General features: G+C 39.7%; 1 protein-coding gene across 1 annotated transcript; it reads left to right on the forward strand.

Moving 5' to 3' along the window:
- The first annotated feature begins 364 nt into the window (after nucleotides 1-364).
- xrcc1 (X-ray repair complementing defective repair in Chinese hamster cells 1) lies at nucleotides 365-19884 on the forward strand. The gene is made up of 17 exons (XM_029505324.1): nucleotides 365-852; nucleotides 933-1025; nucleotides 1265-1372; nucleotides 1489-1647; nucleotides 2003-2080; nucleotides 2575-2698; nucleotides 3050-3162; nucleotides 5193-5355; nucleotides 5439-5682; nucleotides 6623-6739; nucleotides 11121-11202; nucleotides 11312-11426; nucleotides 15663-15711; nucleotides 16365-16501; nucleotides 16773-16863; nucleotides 16975-17050; nucleotides 17552-19884. The coding sequence occupies exons 1-17, from the start codon at nucleotides 802-804 to the stop codon at nucleotides 17657-17659; spliced, it is 1908 nt and encodes a 635-aa protein (XP_029361184.1). The 5' UTR covers nucleotides 365-801; the 3' UTR covers nucleotides 17660-19884.
- Nucleotides 19885-21956: the final 2072 nt, after the last annotated feature.

The following is a 21956-nucleotide window of genomic DNA, read 5'->3' on the forward strand; positions in this document are numbered from 1 at the left end:
ACCGTGCTGCTCAAGATATGCTCAAGGTAGAGCAGCATCCTCCATCTGTATTTTTCATTTACATCCCAGACTGGGGAACAGAAATGTGATTTATTATTATAATTATAATTATAAATATGATAGATATTATATATATATATATATCTACTTTTTTTATCCTGAGGGAAATTCACTCACACAACAGACAAACAAAAAGACACACACATCATCTTTAGGCGAGTGTGTGTAGTTCCCGTCTCCTGGCAACCGCAGACTCTTAACGGCTGGTGGCGTCGTTGCCCCGGTGACGCGCTGCTCACACCGTAGAAGAAGAAGTAGACGGGACCGCTGATTGGTCGGAGCCGCCACGTGTCACAACACGACACCCGTCAGGCTTTTGGTGGGAAAATGATTTCGCCTCCGTGCAGATTTGTCTTGAAATTTAAACCATTAATATGCATTTTGTGAGTTTTGCCGTGAAGGCGAAGGGGACGGCTGTGTGTTGAATTAATGGCCGGCTGAGAGATTCCTTCACAGCAGCACTCCGGGTTTGTTAAAACCGCCGAGCTCATCGGGGAAACTTCACTCTGCCTATTGTTTGCTAGCATGCTAACGCGTTAGCCTGGCGTTGGTTGTTGTTTGGAATAAAATAGTTTTTGTTACTTTTCGGGGTTTGAAATTGCTCCCCCAGAGAGGACGCTGGGCGTGTTTGTATTTTCTGGGTTGTTCACCGGATATAGGTTACACACACTAAAGGGGCGAGGCAAGCGCCCGGTTGGCTTTATTCACTTCCACACTTGCTAATTAAACAGCAGCGACGACATGCCAGAAATCAAGATCAGGCACGTCGTGTCTTGCAGCACAGAGGACACTGTAAGTGAGGTCCCTTGCACTTTGAGATTGTTCATGCTTTATGAGCCTCCTGGTCACTCACCACTTGTCGTGCACAACAGACTCACAAGGCAGACAACCTGCTGAGCTCTGACACCTACAGGAAATGGAAAGCAGCAAGACCTGGAGAGAAGCAGACATCAGTCATCCTTCAGGTATGTTTTTGCCCTCCTGCTCTCACGTGAAAATTGGTTTTAATCAGGAAATCTGCAGCTCCTGATGGGTCGAGAGAAGTTTTTAATTTCACTGCCACACAATGTAACTTCAGCCACGATAGTCTGTGTGATAGTCTGATCAGATAGTTTGAATCTGTGCCGTCTGACCTGTAACACAGATCACAGGAGGAAAGTGACTAATCACTCACTACTTTGACCTGTTGTGTAACTTCCTTCAGTTTGATAAGGAGGAGCAAGTACACAGCATTGACATCGGAAATGAAGGCTCAGCTTTCATTGAGGTGTTAGTTGGGAACTCCTCAGCTGTCAGAGAGCAGGACTATGAGGTAGATGTAAACCAATCCCAGTTTAAATATTTCACTTCCTGGATATCTTAACTAGCAATTACTCCGTTCTCTACCAATTCTTAAATTTCAATCTTTATTTATTTTATTTTTTTTAGGTACTTCTCGTCACGTCTTCCTTCATGTCCCCAACGGAGAGCCGCAATGGTACCAACATGAACCGTGTGCGTTTCTTTGGGCCCAACCAGTTACAGAAGAGCACAGCACAGGAGAAGTGGGACAGAGTGAAAATTGTTTGTAGCCAGCCATACAGCAAGGTAAAAAACAAGACCATTTAAAACAATAGTAAAAAAAAAATTCCATTATATTTTATAGAGTGCAAGTCAGTACATCTATCCAAATCCTTTTTAAAATCAAATGATTAGCAAGTGCAACATCTGCATTTTGAGGTGAAATCATACATTTCATCACAGAACTGTAAGAGTGTTGCATTAGGATTATGAATATACAGCAAGTGCATGATAAGTACTCCATAAAAGCACTGTCAGTGTGCTGAGTGGCTGCATTAGGGTAACTAGAGATTTAAAGGTAATTTCTGGAAAAAGACAGAGCAAAAGTCCATTCCTTCAAATTAGATTAAATTTATTAGGAATTTTTCTTTCCATTTGATAGAACATAGCATACGGACTGGCCTTTGTTAAGTTCCATTCACCACCTGACAAAGATGATCCCCCTCCAACAGCTTCTCCAGTAAGTAATACAATTAATTGTTCTCTTTTAATTCAATTTAATTTTAATTCTGTTTAATTGATTTCCTAAGCGAGTTTTAGAGCTAATTGGATACCCACGTTTTGGCTCCAATGCACAAGCCTGAACCTTTTAAGATATTTGTCTAGATATAAGGACACCATAAGACACTTCCCCATAGCCATGTATCCTCTAACAGTATAATCTGTAACTGCCTGATTGTGAGTTTTGACAATTTGTTCGGACTGGGAAAAAAAAAAAAGATATTGAGGTAAAACACATACTCTGGAATAATAAATATGCTTTAGTTTGTTTGATGCTCCAGAAGTGAGACCGGGCAGAGCATCTCTCTGGTACCTTTATTTACGTTCCAAACAGCACAGTGTGTAAGGTCATGAAAAAAGCTGCACATTTGCTGCATTAAGTGAACAAGCGCCTCAGTCAGTCTCTCCACCTCCTGTCCTGGCCCCGATCTTTGCTGTCTTCTCACCTCGCAGAAACTGACAAAGCTGGGACAGTTCAAGATGAAGGATGAGTCTCCTTCGTCTGGACCCAGCCTTCAACCTGGCAGTCTCTTTTTCAGTCGGGACAATGCAACAAAAACCAGTACTCCACTCAAAGGTGAAACCATTTATTTAAATTCACCATCTGCTGCAGCCCAAAAGAACAATGAAAGCTAGAATTGAGACATTAGCCAGTTGGGTATAAAATGTTATCCCTTACTTTTGTCCTACCACATAATTTAGTCAAATTTTGTCATTTGTGTGATTAATGGCCTAAAACAGCCTTTGTCCATCAAAATCAACAAATTCATGGTTCCAAATGATGTTTTTAACCAAATAATAAAACAACAAACATTAAAGCAGCAGTTAGTTTTATTTCAAGCCCTCTGTGTGTACCAGGGTAGAGCCAAGAGGTGATTACAATGGTTTATTATTATGACTCTTTGTTTGAATGGTTCTCTTTTTTTAGTCTCTCCACAGAATGAGAAGTTGAGTTACGCTGCTGCTGCCCTGCAGGTGGGTGGAACCTCCCACTCACCAGGCCAAGCTTCCTCCTCCTCCTCCACCTCCACCTCACCACAGGTAGCAAACATCACCATCATTTCCTTCACTTACAGAAGGCCAGCATCACTGCTGTTCCCTTAATGAGCATTCCTTAAATCAGTTTAATGTAATCTTAATTCAAATAATCAAATTTAGCCTTTACACAATAGTCAAATATTTAATTATTTTATTTATTTTTTTATTTTTTATTTGATAATTCAAAATACTTTGGTCCTAAAGTTCAAAATGTATGGCTACATACATTTCAAGCTGATTTCTTAGTTACTGTGTAGTTAGTTACTTCACCAGGTACCAGAAATTCCAGGATGTTTTAAAAATTCACTGAAAAACTTAAATGAAAAATCATAGCTTTTTTCTGCTGTTGTTTAACAGCAGAGATTTCACATTATAAATAATTTATAATCATTTAGCGTGCGCCAGTGGTTTGTTCTTTAGAACAAAGCTGTACAAAGTGAGTTGTTTGTTTTTTTACTTTGACCTGAGAGTTATCTCAGAACTACACCTGTTTCTATTGCAACATCAGTCTGCAACCATTTTGGTAATTTTCTTATTATGATAACCAACTAAATACACAGAGCATGTGTGCAGAAATAATGGAGTAACCCTTCTGATACTTATCAACATTTTTAACTAATGGCTCCACAGCCTTTAGAGGCTTTTACAGCAAAGCTGTCTGCATTTACTTAGAAATTAGTAGTTAGTTATTCTGATGCTTCACAGCAATTTAATAATCTAGAAAAAGGTTAATCTTCAGCTAATAAAATCTACAGCCCTCTGAAGGCACCATGTTAAACAGTCAAACAGTTACTGTTTGATAACTGCAAAATCAGATTTCAAAAGTGCTGCGTCACACTACAAGACCAGTACACATAGTTGCCCACTGTGTCGACTTCACGTCACATGCAAATGACCCTAGACCTCTGCAAAGAAGCACTACTTATTCCTTTGATTAAGTGAGAGATCCTGTCTCCTTTCAAGCTTTCTTTGTAGGAGAAGTAGCATTTCATTTATCAATTTCTTTCTATTCTTTTTGTGCAATTAATTCATTACAGCGCAACAGCTGCTGAAAAGATTACATGGAAGGCATCAGATTAATGCGGAAATAGGAGCAGCCTAATTTCAATTACAGTTGTAAAAGTTCAGTAAAAAAACCTACACCATCTGCCTCTGGCTGCAGAGATGAGCTGGGCTGAGCTCTGGGTTCACGTTGGGCTGCTCTGACCATCCAAGCCAACAGCTAGATTTCCTGGTGAGGCTTTTTTCCATTTGTGGAGCTGCTGTTGTCATGCATCACTGTGACTGGCACAGCTGTTTCAGTGCAATGAGACCAGTGATGTCACTGGATAAGACCAAACGTATTTATCCTCCTGTCCTCCAATTAATAATTCATCTCAGCCAGCAGCATGAACCAAGAGTGGAGGTGCATTTGGACATGCCCGCACATGAACCAAACACCAATTGATTTTGTTGTGTAGCTAAAAATGTGGGCTTGTGTTTAAGCTTATCTCTCTTTTTGAAAATACCTTTCGTAATTGTAAAATCCAATTTATTGAATTGAAATTGTGTATGCAGCAGCGATTATTATTAGAAATTATTAGTTTTCATCAACTTTATAGAAATACTTAAAACGTTCAATTTCTGGATGCAAAAAACTGCTTGCTTTAACTTAAATCCTGCTCAGAAGGATGGAGGAGCCGCAGATGCAGGAAAATGACACCTTCAATATGGGCTTCATGCCACTTTGACTATTGAAAAGAAAAAGTAAGATCTATTTGGGTTAGCTGCACAATACATGCCAATGCATAGGAAAGTATTCTCAACAGATATCCATGTGATTGCATTTCTGTTTCCAATTTTGTACTGTAATTGCTTTCAAACCCTCATCTCAAGCTATAATAATTTAGAAATCCACAGAAATACTGTTTTTGCCTATTGAATTCTCATATTGACACCATCCAACAGCATCAGCTCCAACACACTGGTTTTAGGTATACAGCTTCACATTTTGTCATTCCACTGGTATAAATAAACAAATTGTTTCTTCACAGCTGCCAACAAAAAGAAAATTTGAGTTCAGTAAAGAGCGTCAATCTGCACTTGGCCCTCCTCCTTCAAAGAAAGCCAGCCCAGTGGGTTCACCTGAGGCCAAAGCTGTGACCCCAAAACACAAGCCGAGCCCAAGCAGCACACCCAGCCCCAGTGCTGCAAAAGGTGATGCCTAATTTTGTGTCTGAACCTTTGCATACAGGTCATTCTCACACTGAAATCTACCTTGACTGTGATTGTCTCTCTAGTTTCTGTTGCTCAGAAGTCTGCTGACAAGAGGAGAGGGAATCAGTCCAAATCCGAACCTAAACCCAAACAACACAAAGCAAAATCGGAGGGAGCCCAGCAGGTACCATTCAACCGGATAATGGAGGGGGTGGTGTTTGTCTTGAGTGGATTCCAAAATCCATTTAGAGGGGACCTGAGGGAAAAGGCTCTGGACATGGGAGCCAAGTACCGGCCTGACTGGACGCCCGACTCCACACATCTTATGTGAGTATCTGGCTGAAATGGAAAAGGGGCATATGTGGAAATGAAAAACTGGAGCATTTATCTTCATTTATGGATGCATTACTTCAATGGCATCAATGAAAATATCTCCAGATTTTGGGAATGTACAAAGGTAACAAAAATCCTGCGTGCATCTTCTGCAAAAGTCACAAATAAATAAGTCACATCTGATGTCTTCATCAGTTGAGTTGTTTGGCTGCTCATTTTGACAGGACAACCATGACAGTGGTATCAGTTCAGGCAAAAGCACATTAGTCCACACATAATCTGATGTGATTTCATTGGCAGTGTTGCTTATCAGTGTATTTGTCTGTGCTCCTTTTGTTTTTTAATACACAAGCTTCAACAAAACCAGATTTTATATTCTCACCACAGTTGTTGCCGCAAGGGACTCTGCACTCTGCAGTGTTTAATAAACTGAGGACAGCTGGCCCAAAGAGTATGTGAGGAGATAACTGGGGAGCAAATGGAAAATGGCTGCGGACAGCTCAGAGGATCAATATGTGGAACTGCAGAGGGGAGGTGATAAGATCAAAGATAGTTGGGCAGGAAGAAAAGAGGATAAAGTCAGATTTTGGCAGGTTTTTCAGCATAAAGAGCTTTTAAATTGAAATATTATGGTCACGATTGGGGCGTGATGATGTTTAAGTTGTGTTACTAAAGTGATAAATATCATAGTAAGTAATTTTGGTCTTGTTAAAGCAATATGCTGTCATAAGTGTTCTTTTTATCTGTAGTTCATGTTTATCATTGAAACACAGAGGACTGTGGCACAGCTGTGTTAGTACTCTCAATGATTTAGTTTAATTGCATCTTCATCTCTGCTGTCTAAGCAGACTATTACCCTTGATAGAGTCTCTTTAATGATGTAACCTTTTTTGTGTGTGTTTCCCTATTTCTGTTTCAACTCATCAATCTGCAGCTGTGCCTTCGCTAACACCCCCAAGTACAGCCAGGTGAAATCAGCAGGGGGCATCATTGTACGTAAGGAATGGGTGATGGACTGTCATAAGCAGAGGCAGAAGATCTCCTACAAACGGTAAGCGAGGAAGAAATGCAAAACACACCGGCGCAAACAGCTGCATGACAGCTGGATGGCATTCAGTGTCTTGTTAGAGGACATGTCCCCAGGGTGACGGGTTGGTTTTAGCATTGAACATGTGTCCGCTGTACGAGTCCACCTCTGATTAATATTTCACTTAAGCCACATCTGGACCTGTACATTGCCCAGTCTGCACACAGCAGAGCACTCAAACTGATTGAAGCGTCCAAAAATACATCTCTCATAGCAGTGATGCCCACTTGCCACTGAGAACATTGTAACCTTGAGCGACCAAAGCCTGCTGTGATCACAGCTCCACCCTAGGCAGCTCCATCAGTTCTCTAATTATATGCATCTTTACAGGGGGAGGTTTTGCAACGTCAAGTTGCCTTCTGTCATTGCTCCTCATGAACCTGTGTCTTCTGAATAATGCAGAACTGAACACTTATCTCGAGCAACAGAAAGTTCACGTTAAATGGAATAGTCCTGTACTGGTTTTCATCATATAAGAAACTGTCATACTGCTCATTGCTTCAGTAATGATTTTGTTTGGCTTGATGATGAAGCAATTTTCAAGTAGGTTGCCACGCTCTTAATGTTTAAAGCTTGCTGAACTAACTGTCAAAGTGTTGACTGTGAGTAAGCTGGTTGTTTGTACTTTGCTTCAGCTGCTAAAACTGCTGATTTCTAGAGAAGCAAAAGCAGTTTGACTATCCATCTCAATAAATCACATTAATGAGCCTGCTCTGTAGAAGGATCCCTTATATTGCTGGTAAGAGGACACCTGATTATGGCTCTTTTATTTAAACTGAACAAATGAAGCCAACAGAATCTAATGATGTGGTACTTAACGTTGGCATCTGTCCTACCATTCTGGGCTTTTCCTTTTACATCGACACACATCCACTTCCCTCTCCTGCTGGCTTACAGATAGACTGACAGTTCTTGCCTTTTCAGGGTTTTGTAGCTTTTATAATATGAAGTGATGACAGGGAATGAAGGCACAACAGTCCCATCTGGAAACAGTCTGTGTGAAGGGGCTAGAGAAACAAACCAGGCAAAAATTCAAAACATTGTTTATTAAGTCTTAGCCACATCACCCTCACTATATAACCCTTCATTAGAAATCATTATGCTGAATATTTTTTCTTGTTTTTTCAAGAAACTCGTGATAGTTGCAACTAAAATCTCCTCATCAACTGACTGATGATGAACATCATCATGGAATATCATTTCTTGTGTCTTAACGTACTGTGGCAATACCTTGTTGTAGCTCTTCAACCTGCTGCAGCCTTGCTTCTTGATGGATGCTGAGTTGGACATGTCTGTATTTATTAAGCAGAGGGGCTCCACTGTTTCTAAGAACTCAATATGATAAGGATGATCTTAATTGTTATTATCCTTAAAGTAATTATCACGATGCAATGGAAATGATTTCCATTCAGGAAAACTGAAAAAACTAAAACAATGGAGATGAAATAACACTGAGGAAAGAAAGCTGCAGATATTTGTCTTGCAGGGTGTGTCTGTGCCAGATTTGAAAACTTTGAATCTGCAGAGATGATTGATGGTGGTCATGAGCCCTGGAGACTGGTCACATCTCAGATGTCTTAGATTCTTTCAATCTAATTTCATATCGGCACCTTCTGGACTGCCTTGATGTGCCAGTGCATAGTTCAAATGTGCTTGTGACTCTACTTATCAATCCTTCACTGGCTTACATGCCATGTTCAAAGCATTTTCATGGACCTTGAGCATATTTTCTTTGCTCCGCCTCTCTGTCAGCTGTTTTGGTGAAAATGAAAAATGACATTTTCTTCATTCTGGACTATTAATGCTTAGGAAGTGTCACAGAATCATTACTACTGTCCTTGTAGATCTTTATTGTGCCTTTTTAATAGGGAGGAAAAAAATAAATGAAAACAATCTACCTTGACACTGTCATGTAAAATTACCTGCAAATTTTTCAGAAAAATATCGCAATCTCTCCTGATTGATGAATCTTTTCATACATTTTTCAGATGAAAATACCAACCCAAAAAAACCCTGTTCTAGATTCCCATATTTAAAAAAAATTGCATTATATTGTTGCTATATATTTGAGTTTCAGACTGTTGTGATTTTTTTATTTATTTTTTATTTTTATTATTATTATTTTTTTTTTTAGGATGCCATCTGTGTTTGTAACTAAAAGTAGCGGTAATAATCGTGAGGTTCCAAACTTAGTTCAGTTAAAAATCCACAACATTAGTGTGTTTTTCTTTGGTTATGATTAGTTTTTGGATGTGACTGCAATTTCAAAGAGATGATTATCAGCCAGCTTCAGCAGGTTACATTTGCAGATAAGACTTAGTGTGTGAAAATCAATTTGAGGTTTGTTTTTATGGGATTATTCTAGATAGTCGCAGTATGAGAATATGAGCTTTGCAAAGGGATTGAGGGAGTCATGTGGAAAGTATTTCTGAAGAGGGTTGGTGAAACACTGCTGTGGTTTTATGAAGTCTCATCCTTACTTATAAATTCTCAAAAACAGTGCTTTGTATTGAGAAGTTCACTGCAGCCCGTGTCATCATTCCCCCTCATGACCGCCTTTCTGATGGTCCCCAAGGTCCCTTGCCCCCGTCCTCCCGCCACTGCATCCCCCTCTCTTGTTGTCAGAATAATCCATTCCCCTGCCCACCTCTGCTATTGTGCAGCACATGGAGTGTGCGGCTTTGATGATGTATCCTTTATTTAAAAGCTGCATCTGCTATGGGTAATTAAAGGGTCCACTTACTTTGATGATGACAAGTACCCAGCAAATAAGCACACACGCACTCTCAAACTGTTGTCCAATCACGCACACAAACACTCTGTCATCGAGCATCTGGAGGCAAATGCAAAGCTTCACTGAGCTCCTGTCATGCATTGTGTAGGCTATATTTTATTGAGACTGTGACATGAGCTAAGCGCCTCAAATGCTTTTGGGTTAGACATTATCTAATCTGTGATGATTCAGAGATGGCTAGAAAGAGGGGATGGCGGAAAACATTCAGCCTGCTCTTGAATATCCCATTACAATAGAACTGACTGAACTGAACTGAAGTAAACAAGTTTCTCATTAAAACAGAGGTTCTGTGTCAACGTCCCAAGAGGATTGGTGTGATGGCGTCAATATCAGCGCAATCAACCACAATAAAGGATCTACAATACATAAAACTTAATCGCACAAAATCCCAGAAAAGTTGAAGCTGATAGTAGATATTTCCTTAATATAGTGAAGCATGAAACCAGTATTTATTAACAGTAAGAAAATGGTTCCCTTAGGCTCTGGCAGGAAGATGAAACAATTAAGCAAAGAAGAATCAATAGATGCATCGATAAAGAGAAATTGATATCGTCATGTCTTCGCTTGAATAGACAAAGTTGGTCACAGACAAACCTAAACCTGAAAAACACAAAAACTTCACTTAACTGCATAAACAATTAATACAACAACATTTTATCTTTTAGTATACTTTTGTTGTACCTTTTCATTTGAAGCAGAGCAGATCATACTTGTTTCTCTGGTGTTGAGATAACAGAGTGCCTTAATTTCAGATACCACATAAAAAATAAAGGAGGAAAAATACACTTTCCTGGAAGCTAATTTTTTGCTTAAGAGAGGCTTGGACACACTAAGAAAAAGGGTTGGGCTGGGGGATAATGTTTGACAGAAAAAGTTTTGCATCCTGAACTTGTGAATTTCTTCCTCAATTGAGTTCTGTGGGAAACACAGTGGTCTTACAATATAAGACTTTGTGTTCTGAAGTGGCAACTCGGCTTTCCTCCTGTCTCAACATTGCTGCACCTCTCAAGAAAGGCCGGTGGCAATATTTTGAGTTGCTGAAGAAAAAAAAGGGGCAGAGATTATGCTATATCACCATTAGGAAGACCTGCTCGTTATGCCGCTTTGCCTGTTTATCCTGAACCACACAGTCAGCAAATTACTACACCAGTGTGAATGTTTTTAGAGGAGGCGTGATTCGTAACACAACAACATCAGCATTATGCACCGCACCGTGCTGGCTCTGCCCACATGAATGTAGGTCTGCTGCCGTCTTAAAGGCGTTTCCCTCCCTCTGCATTATATTAGACCTGTCTCATAGAATACAAACTTCGGAGTGTTCAATATACATACAGGCGGTGATAATGTTTAAAACATCAGGTCAGCCCAGTGGAAAAACATATTAACCTTCACTTTCCAATATTTCATGAAAAAAGGCCCCCTGCAGTTTTAAACGTTAAAGTAAAACTGATTGGGAGCAAGATGCATTATGCAGGCATCATTTTCCCTCTGGTCTTAAATCATGCTGACACATTTTGTTGATCCATTTCCTCTTTCCTTGTCGTCCTCCAGGTATTTGATGGATGGACCGGAATCGAGTTCTGAGAGCGAAATGGAAGTGGACGACCAGAGTGAGGAGGAAATGAACACAAAGGTATATGAGTTTTTTTTATATTAAAGATAATGGTAATATAATGAAAAATCGTTTGTCCAACATTAAAATGTCAGTCACATAAGATTCTGTCCATGCTCTATATGTTCAGACTCCACAGAAGCGGGAAAAACAAGTCGCACCCAAAAAGACACCAGAGAAGAAGAATGAAGATGATGATGATGATGATGATGAATATGGCGGCTCCACTGATGTGGATGAACCAGGTTTGTATGAAACTACTTCAATAGAAGGCACACTGTGAAATAAGTGTAATGTCTCATTTGAGGCTAGGTAGACATCAGCAGTGCCACTTCTAATGACTCAACATTGCTCTTACGTGCAGACACTGCTGGCGGGATAAAAGTAAGAAAGCACATACTCGTTCTAAAAGATGACATCTTTACAAGGTCTTAGATTTTAATTTTTGATGGGCATTGAGCTGACAGGCAGACAGGCAGGATGTAATGATGTGAGAAGAAGTGGGCTGTCAGCACATTGAGCCCGTAAGATGAAATGAAGGAAATAAAGAATAAGGAAGAGTCGAACAGGCACTCAGTGATAATGGAAAGGAAATGTTTTGGATCTGTGTAGCACAGCATTTTCAGTAGAGTACAGTTTTAAATGAACTTATACGTGGCACAGACTTTTAGCGTGTTGTATATAAAATCTATATAGAAGCTGATATACAAATCAGAGCCAAAGCTGGTTACAGAACTGATACAGTAAATGGTCCTCTACAAAAAAAAAAACAGATAAAAGGGGAGAAAACTTAATTGTTTGGATTACACAACTCACGTGTGCACTGAAGGTTTCAGTGGAGATTTGTCTCGCTCACTCTTTGGGTTACTTCACCGAAATGCTTGTGATTCAAGCAACAAGCCATCACATTCATGCACATGTTCCAACAATCAATTCCCAATGCAACTGTCCAAGAAACACTGTTCTGCATTCAGGATCCAACATTATAAGAAAGGTTGATTATTACAGAGGGGGAATCACCTTTTCCTCTGAGAAGTCAAGCGTGGAGTTACGTGGCAAAGGTAATTGGTGAATCTGGCATGTTGTTGGCCTGGTAATTTCCCTTTGGTATTGCATGGGCAACTAGCATTGTGTGCTGGCCTCCCTTGTGATCAAATTGGCGTCCATGGCAGATGGGACTCTGGCAACTTTCCCAAAAAACTAGATATGTCGTGTATCCTGTCCAAGAAACGTTGCCGTCACTATGATGATCTCATCAGCACTGCATCAGGAACGCTGACCCTCAGACAACATGTTATGGTGGATATTAATGACATTGTGCTGCTGCTCAACTATAGGTTTCCTTTAAGTCTGAATGCAAACACTCTTTTTGCTAATTAAGTCTGATAATGGACTTCCCTTAATTGTGGCTAAACTTCCATTTCAGAAAATAGGACACCACCTGTGTTTTTCACAGTATAGTCCCTTTAGTGTAGGAGGATTAAGACTCCTTAGCTTTTATTTGGATTTATTTATTTAATTTTTATTTTTATTTTATTTTTTATTTTTTCTTCGTTCCCAAGTGGGCTTTTGGTAGGTTTGTCAGGGCCTTTGGTGCAGACTAAAATATCGCAACAGTCACCAAAACATTTACAACAACATCCAGTGCAGAAATGTGTGACTATGAATCAGAACAAATTTGGTTGGTGACATGAAATTTTGCTGCAAATGTTTCCCTACAAAAGTTTTACTCTTTTGATCTAAATTCCCCCCCCCAGGTCAAAGATTCACATTAATAAATTCCTATCAGCAGCACTGAAAAAAAAATTGCAAACATTAGGATACCGACGTACCTAAGTAAGATGGTGAACGTGGCTAAATTACAACTGCTAAAAATGAATATTTTTACATGTTGTGACCCAAAGGGCACAATGTTGCAGAACTAAATGTAAGGCTGAGCTGAAATTAGCTTAAAGTGATCCATTTGCACAACAATTTCTTCTAAAACTATGACAAGATTTTAATTATATTGTAGCAGCTTACACCAAAATATAAAGCCTCTTGCAGCATAAAAAAATCAGAATATGTCAACACTTTGAGAGAGAGAGAGAGAGATATGAAATAGATAAGAGACAACAAAGGTCCCCTTGGCATGGCACCAGAAGCCCATATATTTTTATGAATTACTTGCTGCTCTTATTGACTCTTCTAAAATAGTTGTGCTATATATATATATATATATATATATATATATATTTTTTTTTTTTTTTTTTTTTTTTTTTTTTTTTTTCCCCCATTGAAAAAGACAGGAAACACAATAAGTCAGTCATGTGTGGATTGCACAGACTCAAGAGCTGAACTGGCTGTGAACTGGGGAGGGCGATTCATTCTAATAGCTCAAATAACTAAAGAGGCAGGGAGCGTAGCACAGGAGGTGAAGAGGACTAAATGAATTGAGGAGGGATAGAGAACAATATGAGAGCCCAGGGATCGGACAAAAGGGATCATCCTTATGACGCAGGAAGTGGATGAGCTGACAACGCCACCACGCAAACAACAAGAACAACATACGTGCTGGGAGCTATGGTTCGGGGGAGATGCTGGAATGGAGGAGGGATATAATCAGTATGAAAGGACTTGTGCATGATTCTCATTTCTATGTTAATGGGAGGCCAGAAGTAAAGTGCCGGTGAGCCACCAAACAGGTTTAGAGAGACTGCATTTTTTTAGGACTTCCTGTTTTATTATTATTGACCTTTATTCTACCAGGTAGAATGTATGAGAAGTAATTCACATTTACAAACATGGCCAGGACAAGAGACCCCTGTAGGAAAACAATACATATAATCACAATCAAAAATCAGAAATAGTTTTATTGCTAGGTATGTGTAAACATACTAGGAATTTGGCTTTGATGTTTCAATCTTGAACAAAGGAAAGACAAATAGGAAATGAAAAATAAAAAAGGAAATATATATACATAGAAATTAGAAATATTTAAAGTGGGATATGATACAATAGTGCAGTAATGTGCAAGTGTTCATGAGGTTGTCAGTTGGCCTATGGGGAGGTCTGGGAGACAGCCCGGGGGAAGAAAGTGTTTTTTAGTCTGGTGGTTTTGGCGACCAGAGGGAAGGAATCTGAACAGTTTGCGTCTGGTGTGTGAGTGGTCTGCAGCGATATAGACATAAAAACAAACCCAGCACGCAAAACAGAGGACAAAGAAAAACACAGGCAAGCATGTTTAAAAAATAAAATAAAAGGATAAATTGGAGTAAGAAGAAAGACAAGTGAGCGAGCAATGGCAGCAAAGAAGGAGGAAGTAGTGGGTATGTGTGAGGATGTAGGAATGGTATGAAGTAAAGGAGAGAATGTGTGTGGGTATGAAAGTCAGTTATGATCTGTTGAGTTAAAGCTTGAAGAAGAAGTCAAAGACGAAAGCTTGAGGCTGTTTTGTAAAGCGTTCCAATCTTTTGCTGTTGCAAAGCAAAAGGAGCTGCGGCCAAAAATAGTGGAAGTACTGGGGATGCTGAGCTTGATGGACTTGATGAACTTGACCGAGTGCGATGATAAGTAGGGACAAAGTGAAGAAGAGCTGACGGATAGGGTGGCGTCTTTCTCAGCAAAGTGAAACAAATGATGCAGCCGCCGCAGGTATGAAGGGAGGGCCAGGCCACCGGTTTGTAGCGATCACAATGGTACATTCGTGACAAAGCGGATGGCTGAGTGATGAAGAGTGTCCAGTTTTTTTTGACGGCAGAGCTTGGCTCCGTTTTATAGATGAGATCACCGTAGTCCAGAATCAGGAGTATTGTCATCTTGACGAGGTTTCTGCTTGGAAGCATGAGTCAAAGAAGCTTTGTTGCGGAAGAGAAAAGCTAGTCTGACTTTGGTCTGAAGGTTATTAAAGTGTTAGAGATCACTCCAACCAGATGCCTCAGTATTTGTGGGAACTGATGTAGTCCAAATCCAGGCCGTCAGCACAATAGATCTTGGGAAGGCTGGAGGCATCGTATTTCCAACTAAAAGCGATAGATTTGGTGTTATTAGCATTTAGGCAGAGATGGATGTTGCGAAAGGACTGTTTTCCCCAGAAACAGCGCCTGATTGTATTGTAATGGGAAGTGGTGTCAACAAACTCTTTGAACTGCTGATGCACGCATGCATAGAAATTCACCTAGAATTCCTCCTCATAAAATTAAACGTCTCGTAGAGAACGTGATATTAAGATTAAAAGGTTTCCTACGCCTGACCAAAATTTTAACGCTGGTTTAATAATTTCACGTTTGATTGTCATAGAGCATTTGTTATAAGAGTTCAGGCAGTTCAATGACGTTAATTTAAGGGACTGAGATACAGCCTTGTGTTCTCAGTGAGCACATTTCATGGTTATAAACTTGTTTAATTTTAAGCTGGGTCCTTTCCAGTGTTACAATAAATCAAATATGTCAGTTTTCTGGTTAAATTCTGTTCTATTGACATATTAACAATTCATTTCATAGGAGGTGGTGATGATGAATCTGCTGTGGACACGGAGGACGAACTGCAGAGGTAAACGGAACGAATTATGTCAATAGAGCACCTTGAGATATTGATGTGGGCAAATTTGTCCTTCGTGGTCATTGACATCATCTCTGCAGTGTTGTTGCTGCAGTCACGAAATGATCCTGGAGTCATTGTAAGATCTGCAATTCCACTTTACCTCTGTAAATCAACTTAATTAATCATCATAAGATATGTCATTACACATTATACAGCATTATACAAATAGACTCTAGTAAGTCATGTAAGTTTGTTCGTACCAATTTTCACTCCTCTTTCTCAGTCTCTTGAGTGAACCGTCCAAAGATACATGCATACATTTTTATTTTTTTTTGTATCATGACTGATATAAAAATATCCTTTTATATAATGAATGTAATCAAACAAAAGTTTAGTTTCCATTCAGCCTTAGTTATTTGTCACTCACTCAGTACTCAGGAGAGGAATTACAATAGGAGAGAAATCTTTGTTTTTTTTTTTCATATTAAATTCATATAATCAGAAATAGGACTCCTGTGAGGCCATGCCATTCTGTCTGTGACCATTATTATAGTTGTGCTCAGATAAGAGAGGAAAAAAAAAATATTTTTGGGATATTTCCTTTTTTAGGAAGCAGGTATCATGAAGTGTTTAAAAAAAAAATGTGTGTGTGTGTGAGAAAGAGTGGAGAACGAGAACAGACAGAAGAAAGCTGCGGCTCAAGAGAAGATGGTGAAGGAGGAGGATCCATACGGCGGGTCGACTGATGAAAACACTGATGCTGAGGCTGAAGAGGATCATCCTATCCCCGAGCTACCAGGTAAGTCTCTTTTTGTTCTTGTGTCCAGGCCCTTCTCTCTCCTTTGTCCGTTATTCTCTCAATGACAGGAAAAAGATGTCCTCCCCTCATCATGGGTTATCAAAAGACTGACAGAAAGTGATTGGGTGCCTTTCTGCCATTCAGGAACACCGCTCGCATTATGTTGTCGGTTTCCTTTCTCTCTTTATCGAAGAGGACTTATAATTACTCCTTTTACTCCTGTTGTGTAGTCTGCAATTGATCTTTGTTCCCTTTCTCTTATCTCCTTCAGACTTCCTGAATGGAAAGCACTTTTTCCTCTACGGTAAATTCCCAAACAATGAGAGACGCCTACTTTTGCGATACATCGTCGCCTTTAATGGGTGAGGGAAACTTGTCAAAGTAATCTGCTACAACTTGAATCGGTCGGATGGATTCTCAGTGGAAAAACGTATCATGGCTGTGTTTAAGTCGGTCTGTTGTCTCTGCTCCAGAGTGATCGAGGACTACATGACAGAGAATGTGCAGTTTGTGGTGACCAGTGAAGGATGGCATGACTCCTTTGAAGATGTGAGTTGAGTCGTCTCTTCTTTCTCCCTTTGGCGTTACATCATTGTTGCTTTGTCAGACGCTGCCAAAAAAATTACGTCTCCTCTCGTTTTATGTGCACCGTCAGTATGGCACGACTCGCATGTTCCCAAAGACGAGGCTATTGCATGAGGATTATTTTTCCAGGCAGCTTTGAGTGCTGCTCAGTTACACAAATGGCATAAATAAAATATCTATTTTCAAAAAGTTGGAAATGGAAATAGAAAAAATGTTGACAGACTGAACTGAGATTTGTTGGGCTTTTTTTTTTTATTTATTTATTTTTTTTTAATCTTTAACAGAAAGCACTTATTATATTGTAGAAACAAACAAAGGCAGCGGTTGTTTGCATCTAATCTACCTGTTTTGTTTGGACAGTTTGTCAGAGGATTTATATCTTCTCCTCTGAGCCCATTTGAAATGCAACAACAACACTTGATGACCTCTCTCTTTCTCTCACTCTCATCCTCCCTTTTATCCCAGGCGCTGATGGAGAACAGCAATCTGAACTTTGTCAAACCCACATGGATTTTCGCAATCAATGAACGACAAAAGATTCTGCCCTACCAACCCTACTCCGTTGTCCCCTGAACAATATGCTGCTGTGTGTACATTAAGGTGTGTGTGCAGACACACTCAGACTCCACATCCTGAGGGAGACGCCGTGCAGAAAGCCATATACTTGTTTTTCTTTTACACATTCACAATATTTCTCAGAAAAGCAATAAATAACAGTTTATTAATGATTTTATACTGATAATTCATGGAACACTTTCAGTCCTGGTCTAATTTTCACCACTGATGTCTTTGCCTTTCGGCCAAGCTAGGGGGAAAAAAAAAAGGTTTAGATTTATTATTAGCATGTATTTTGGGCTTATCATCATCAGCTTCTCAGTCTCTTCGGCTCTTTGTATGAAGAACACTCTCTGATTCAGGGCTTGTTTGAATTTCTTGGTTTCCTGTGCTGCAGTTTGCTCCTGCTTACCTCAGCTACCTCAGGCTCTGTCTGGAAATGAGTTATCGCCCTGTCCTGACTGCCAGCAGCGCTGATAAGACGCTGACTTGTGTAAGCGGGCAGACGGTTATGAGACCAGCCCAAAGTCAGGTGATAGTTGCCTGTTTTTGAAGGATGCAGCCATCAAGAGCAAAAATCAGGGCAACTAAATTCTAAAAATGAATTGTAAGATGAGGAGGGGGGGGGGGGTTCTCCTTTTTTTATTTTATTGAATACCATAAGTGGTAAAGTGATGGATTTCTGTGTGTTGTTTACATCTGACAAATATGAATTTGTGGTTTGGTTTTATTGATGTTAAGTATTAAAAGAGATGGACTGACTTGGTGGATGTGAGGACGATTAAAGTCGCATGGTAATATTTGGTTCACTTCTCTAAATGGACTTGTTGGACTCACTACCTTTGCTTTTTCCAATAGTAGTTAATTATTTTGTCTAAATAAAAAAAAAAAAAAGAAAAGAATTTAATTAAAAGCAATTCTCTCACTTTATTCATCAGACTGTTTGCATTCAGCTGCTCTCATCTCTTCCTAAGCTTTCCTCTGTTGGCGGCTCAAGAGGCACTCTGTTTCTTTTCACTCTCTCTCTCTCTCTCTCTCTCTCTCTAATTTACTTCTTGTGTTTTGCACCCTGGAGCTGCTGGGTCTCCTGCTCCTCTTTCAAGGGGATCAGAAAGCTGGAAAATGGATGAGAGACGGGGAAGGAGGGATGGTTGCAGGGCAGCGAGAGGCTTCGAGAAAGATGAAAAGGTTTCACTCCTCAGACAGAATGCATTTTTAAACTGTGTGTTTTACTCTTCTTCAGTGAAGGTAAATCCTCTCACGCGATGCCACCAAGCGTTCATGTGGTTCGCACCGCCTCCTGCGACTTCAGATCAGCCTTTGATTTGGTTTTCATAACACGAGGGGTGCCAGGGTGAACCTATTTCGGTTTGGACGTGGGATACAGTGTCGTATTTCATGTAAATGCTCATCTCAGCGCGATGCACAGGGGAGAGCCCGCTTTCAAATTGTCCCATTGGACTGGTTGGCTTTGTTCAAACAGCCTTTCACCCAATCGCTGTCACCTCCAGTCAGATTTATGTTTTGCTCTTAGCATTTTTATGTCAGCAGTGACCTTGCTCGATGATAACTTTCTCACCGATATATCCAAACATTTAGTGGCTGTGTAGATTTAATATGCGTTATCAGTGATACAGTATTAGGTGGCGGATGATAAAAAATTTTATTTTAAATTCCCTTTCTTTGTTTTCCGTACTCTCATGCTTTGCTTTCTTCGTCCTACATTGTTGATTGCTGTTACCACTTATGTGGAAACATTTTTTTTCTATTTGATGTAATATGTTAGAGCTATTCTTCGTATTCACCTGCTTTCCTCTATAACCGTTATGATTCATGTATGTCGCCCTCATCAGCTTTCATTATACAGCTACTGGATGATGTGACGAGAGAGAAAGGATGCCTGAATCTAAACTTTACCGTCAGTGTGTTGATTTGAATAATACGACCTTATGTACAGGAGAATTGGTGATTTCAGAATAACATATATGCTCTATATATCTACATCACATTAAAAGTAACGCAGTACTTTACCAATCACTTAAAACGTTTTTACGAAGATTTTAGAAGTACAGCTAATTTCAGCTTTACTGTTGAGTTGTTATAAGAGTGAACGTAAACTATATCATGATGGATTTGTTGTGTATGAAAGATCTGAATCAGCAAAGACTCTGTAACCAAAGCTTTAAAATAAAAAGTGTGATTTTCTGAAATATGGAGGTAAAGAATGAGGACGTGTGAAATGGAGTTGCTCAAGCAAGTAAAAAGTAAAATGTTGATGAAATCCAGCTGTCAAACTTAAAATGCTGAATTTTGTTTGATTCTTTAAAAAAAAAAAAAACTTTTAGAAGAACAGTTTTTCTGATGTGATGTCTTTAAATTGGTTTTGCTACGTGGACTTCACACCTGTTCAGCTCCGCTCAGCATGAAGTCTTTGGAGCTATTTCATTTTTAAAGACGCTCCCATTAGAGATAATCCATCACAGCAAATAAAAGAGTGACGGCACATTTCTGCAGTTTGCATCAGAGCACAAACGTTGAACTTTACATTTCCAAAATCGTCTGCTCGTTGCTTCATGTTAAAGTTCTCCTGATTCGGGAAAATGAACCGAACCGTCGTCCACTCAGATGTTATGCTGATTACCGTTAACATCATTTTCTCTGGCATCTACAAAAATATGTCAAAGCTGGCTTTACTTGGATTCAGGGCTACGTCTTCCCTCGCCAAAGGTCTTTTCTGGGGGCTAATTCATATTGTTTGTTCCATCTTGTTAGACAGCGATGTGCTGTTTGGTTTCCCTTCTTTGCCAGTCAATGATGTCATCCTTCCTTTTGTGGTTTCCTGCCAGGAGCTGAAAATGGACAATCCATATTTAAGCCACGTTTTTCAGGTTCTACTCTTCAGTTGTTTCTTGTATTTTAGCTGGATGAAGGGCTTTGTTGTAATATTAGGATCTTAATTTATGTGAGACAGAGGTCAGCCCAGTGACGGGCAGCTCAGCTCCCGTCAGCCGAAGGGCATCTTTGAATTACAGATTTTTAACTCGAGGTTTCTCCGTTGTGTGTTCCTGCAGGGTCTAATCTGTTTTTTCCATTTGTTATGAACAGAAGGACATTTAATCACTGGGTCTGTTTGTTTTGGATGTGAAAAGATAAAATAAGAAAAATAAATCCAAAACAAATCTTTGTAGATAATTGGGCTCCTGGTCAAAACCTCCTGAACAGCTGATAAATAAATCATAACTTGTTGAAACTTTCAGCAGCTGTTACGACAACAGCAACTCTGGTAATCGCACAATACTCCTCCGGGTCACCAGCAGCATCTTTTGTTGTTGGTTTTTTTTTTTTTTTTTTGAGAGACTAGTTACATACTGCACAGCATAGAATAATAATGTCACAGTGGGAGCCATTAGCAGCTCTTTTAACAGCACACCGTTACACCCCCCCCACCGCCGCCCGACAAGAGGGAGCGCTTCTGCAGGTCATCAATTCAAACTGCAATCAGACTGTTCAACCTCACCACCTTATTCACTTTATTCATATTCATACTTTATGGAAACAGCAGAATATATATTCTGTGTGACCTTAATGAAGGTTTTTTTTTTTTTTTTTTTTTTTTTTAATATATTCACACAAACAGTTTAAATATTTATTCATCTCATTGCTCTCTTCCCTTTTTCTCCTTTTTACTGTCCATCGATGTGACGGTCACATTTTTACTGCAAGCTGCTGTGAAAAGTTTCCATTTTTGAGGGATCAATAAAGCCTTATCTTATTAGAATTATACCTTTAGTATAAATTATATTTTACAGACACAGACTTGGCAGACACCAGGGCTGAAGAGTGAAGCGAATGCTGAAGAATATTAAGAGCCTTAAACCTGTATTCTGTCTGTTTATTGAAATCAATTGGAAAAAGGCTTTGCTTGTCATTGGCTTTATTCCCTCAGTAAATGCTTTCCTAACGGCTTTATGGTCTCAGTCTGTCCTCTCAAGTCCTCTTCAATACAACATGAAGTCAATCTTTTAAATGGTGCTCCCGTTTAGAGGAAAATTGACCATAAAGCTGAATGTGTTAGGAGGTGGGGGGGTGAGGTGACTGCCGGAGAGAGTCCAGGGCAGGTCAGCTCCTCCCTCTCCACCAAATGTGTGGAATAAAAAACTGACCTCGGAGGGTACGCCTCCCCTCCCCTCTCTGATAGACATGAATCATATTTAAGGTTAAATCCGTTCACACTTTGGGTTTATAGTAATTTAGGCACGTTTAACCTTTTCATTACAAATTTGTTATTTTGGCCCCGCCCCCAAAATGCATCTCA

The sequence above is a fragment of the Echeneis naucrates genome, chromosome 6 (genome assembly GCF_900963305.1).
Source record: "Echeneis naucrates chromosome 6, fEcheNa1.1, whole genome shotgun sequence".
In the NCBI taxonomy this organism is placed as follows: Eukaryota; Metazoa; Chordata; class Actinopteri; order Carangiformes; family Echeneidae; genus Echeneis; species Echeneis naucrates.

Coding starts and splice junctions, on each gene's coding strand:
- xrcc1 (XM_029505324.1), top strand. CDS start 802: ATGCCAGAAATCAAGATCAGGCACGTCGTGTCTTGCAGCACAGAGGAC. Junction 1,026..1,264: donor AGACATCAGTCATCCTTCAG/GTATGTTTTTGC, acceptor AACTTCCTTCAG/TTTGATAAGGAGGAGCAAGT. Junction 1,648..2,002: donor GTAGCCAGCCATACAGCAAG/GTAAAAAACAAG, acceptor TCCATTTGATAG/AACATAGCATACGGACTGGC.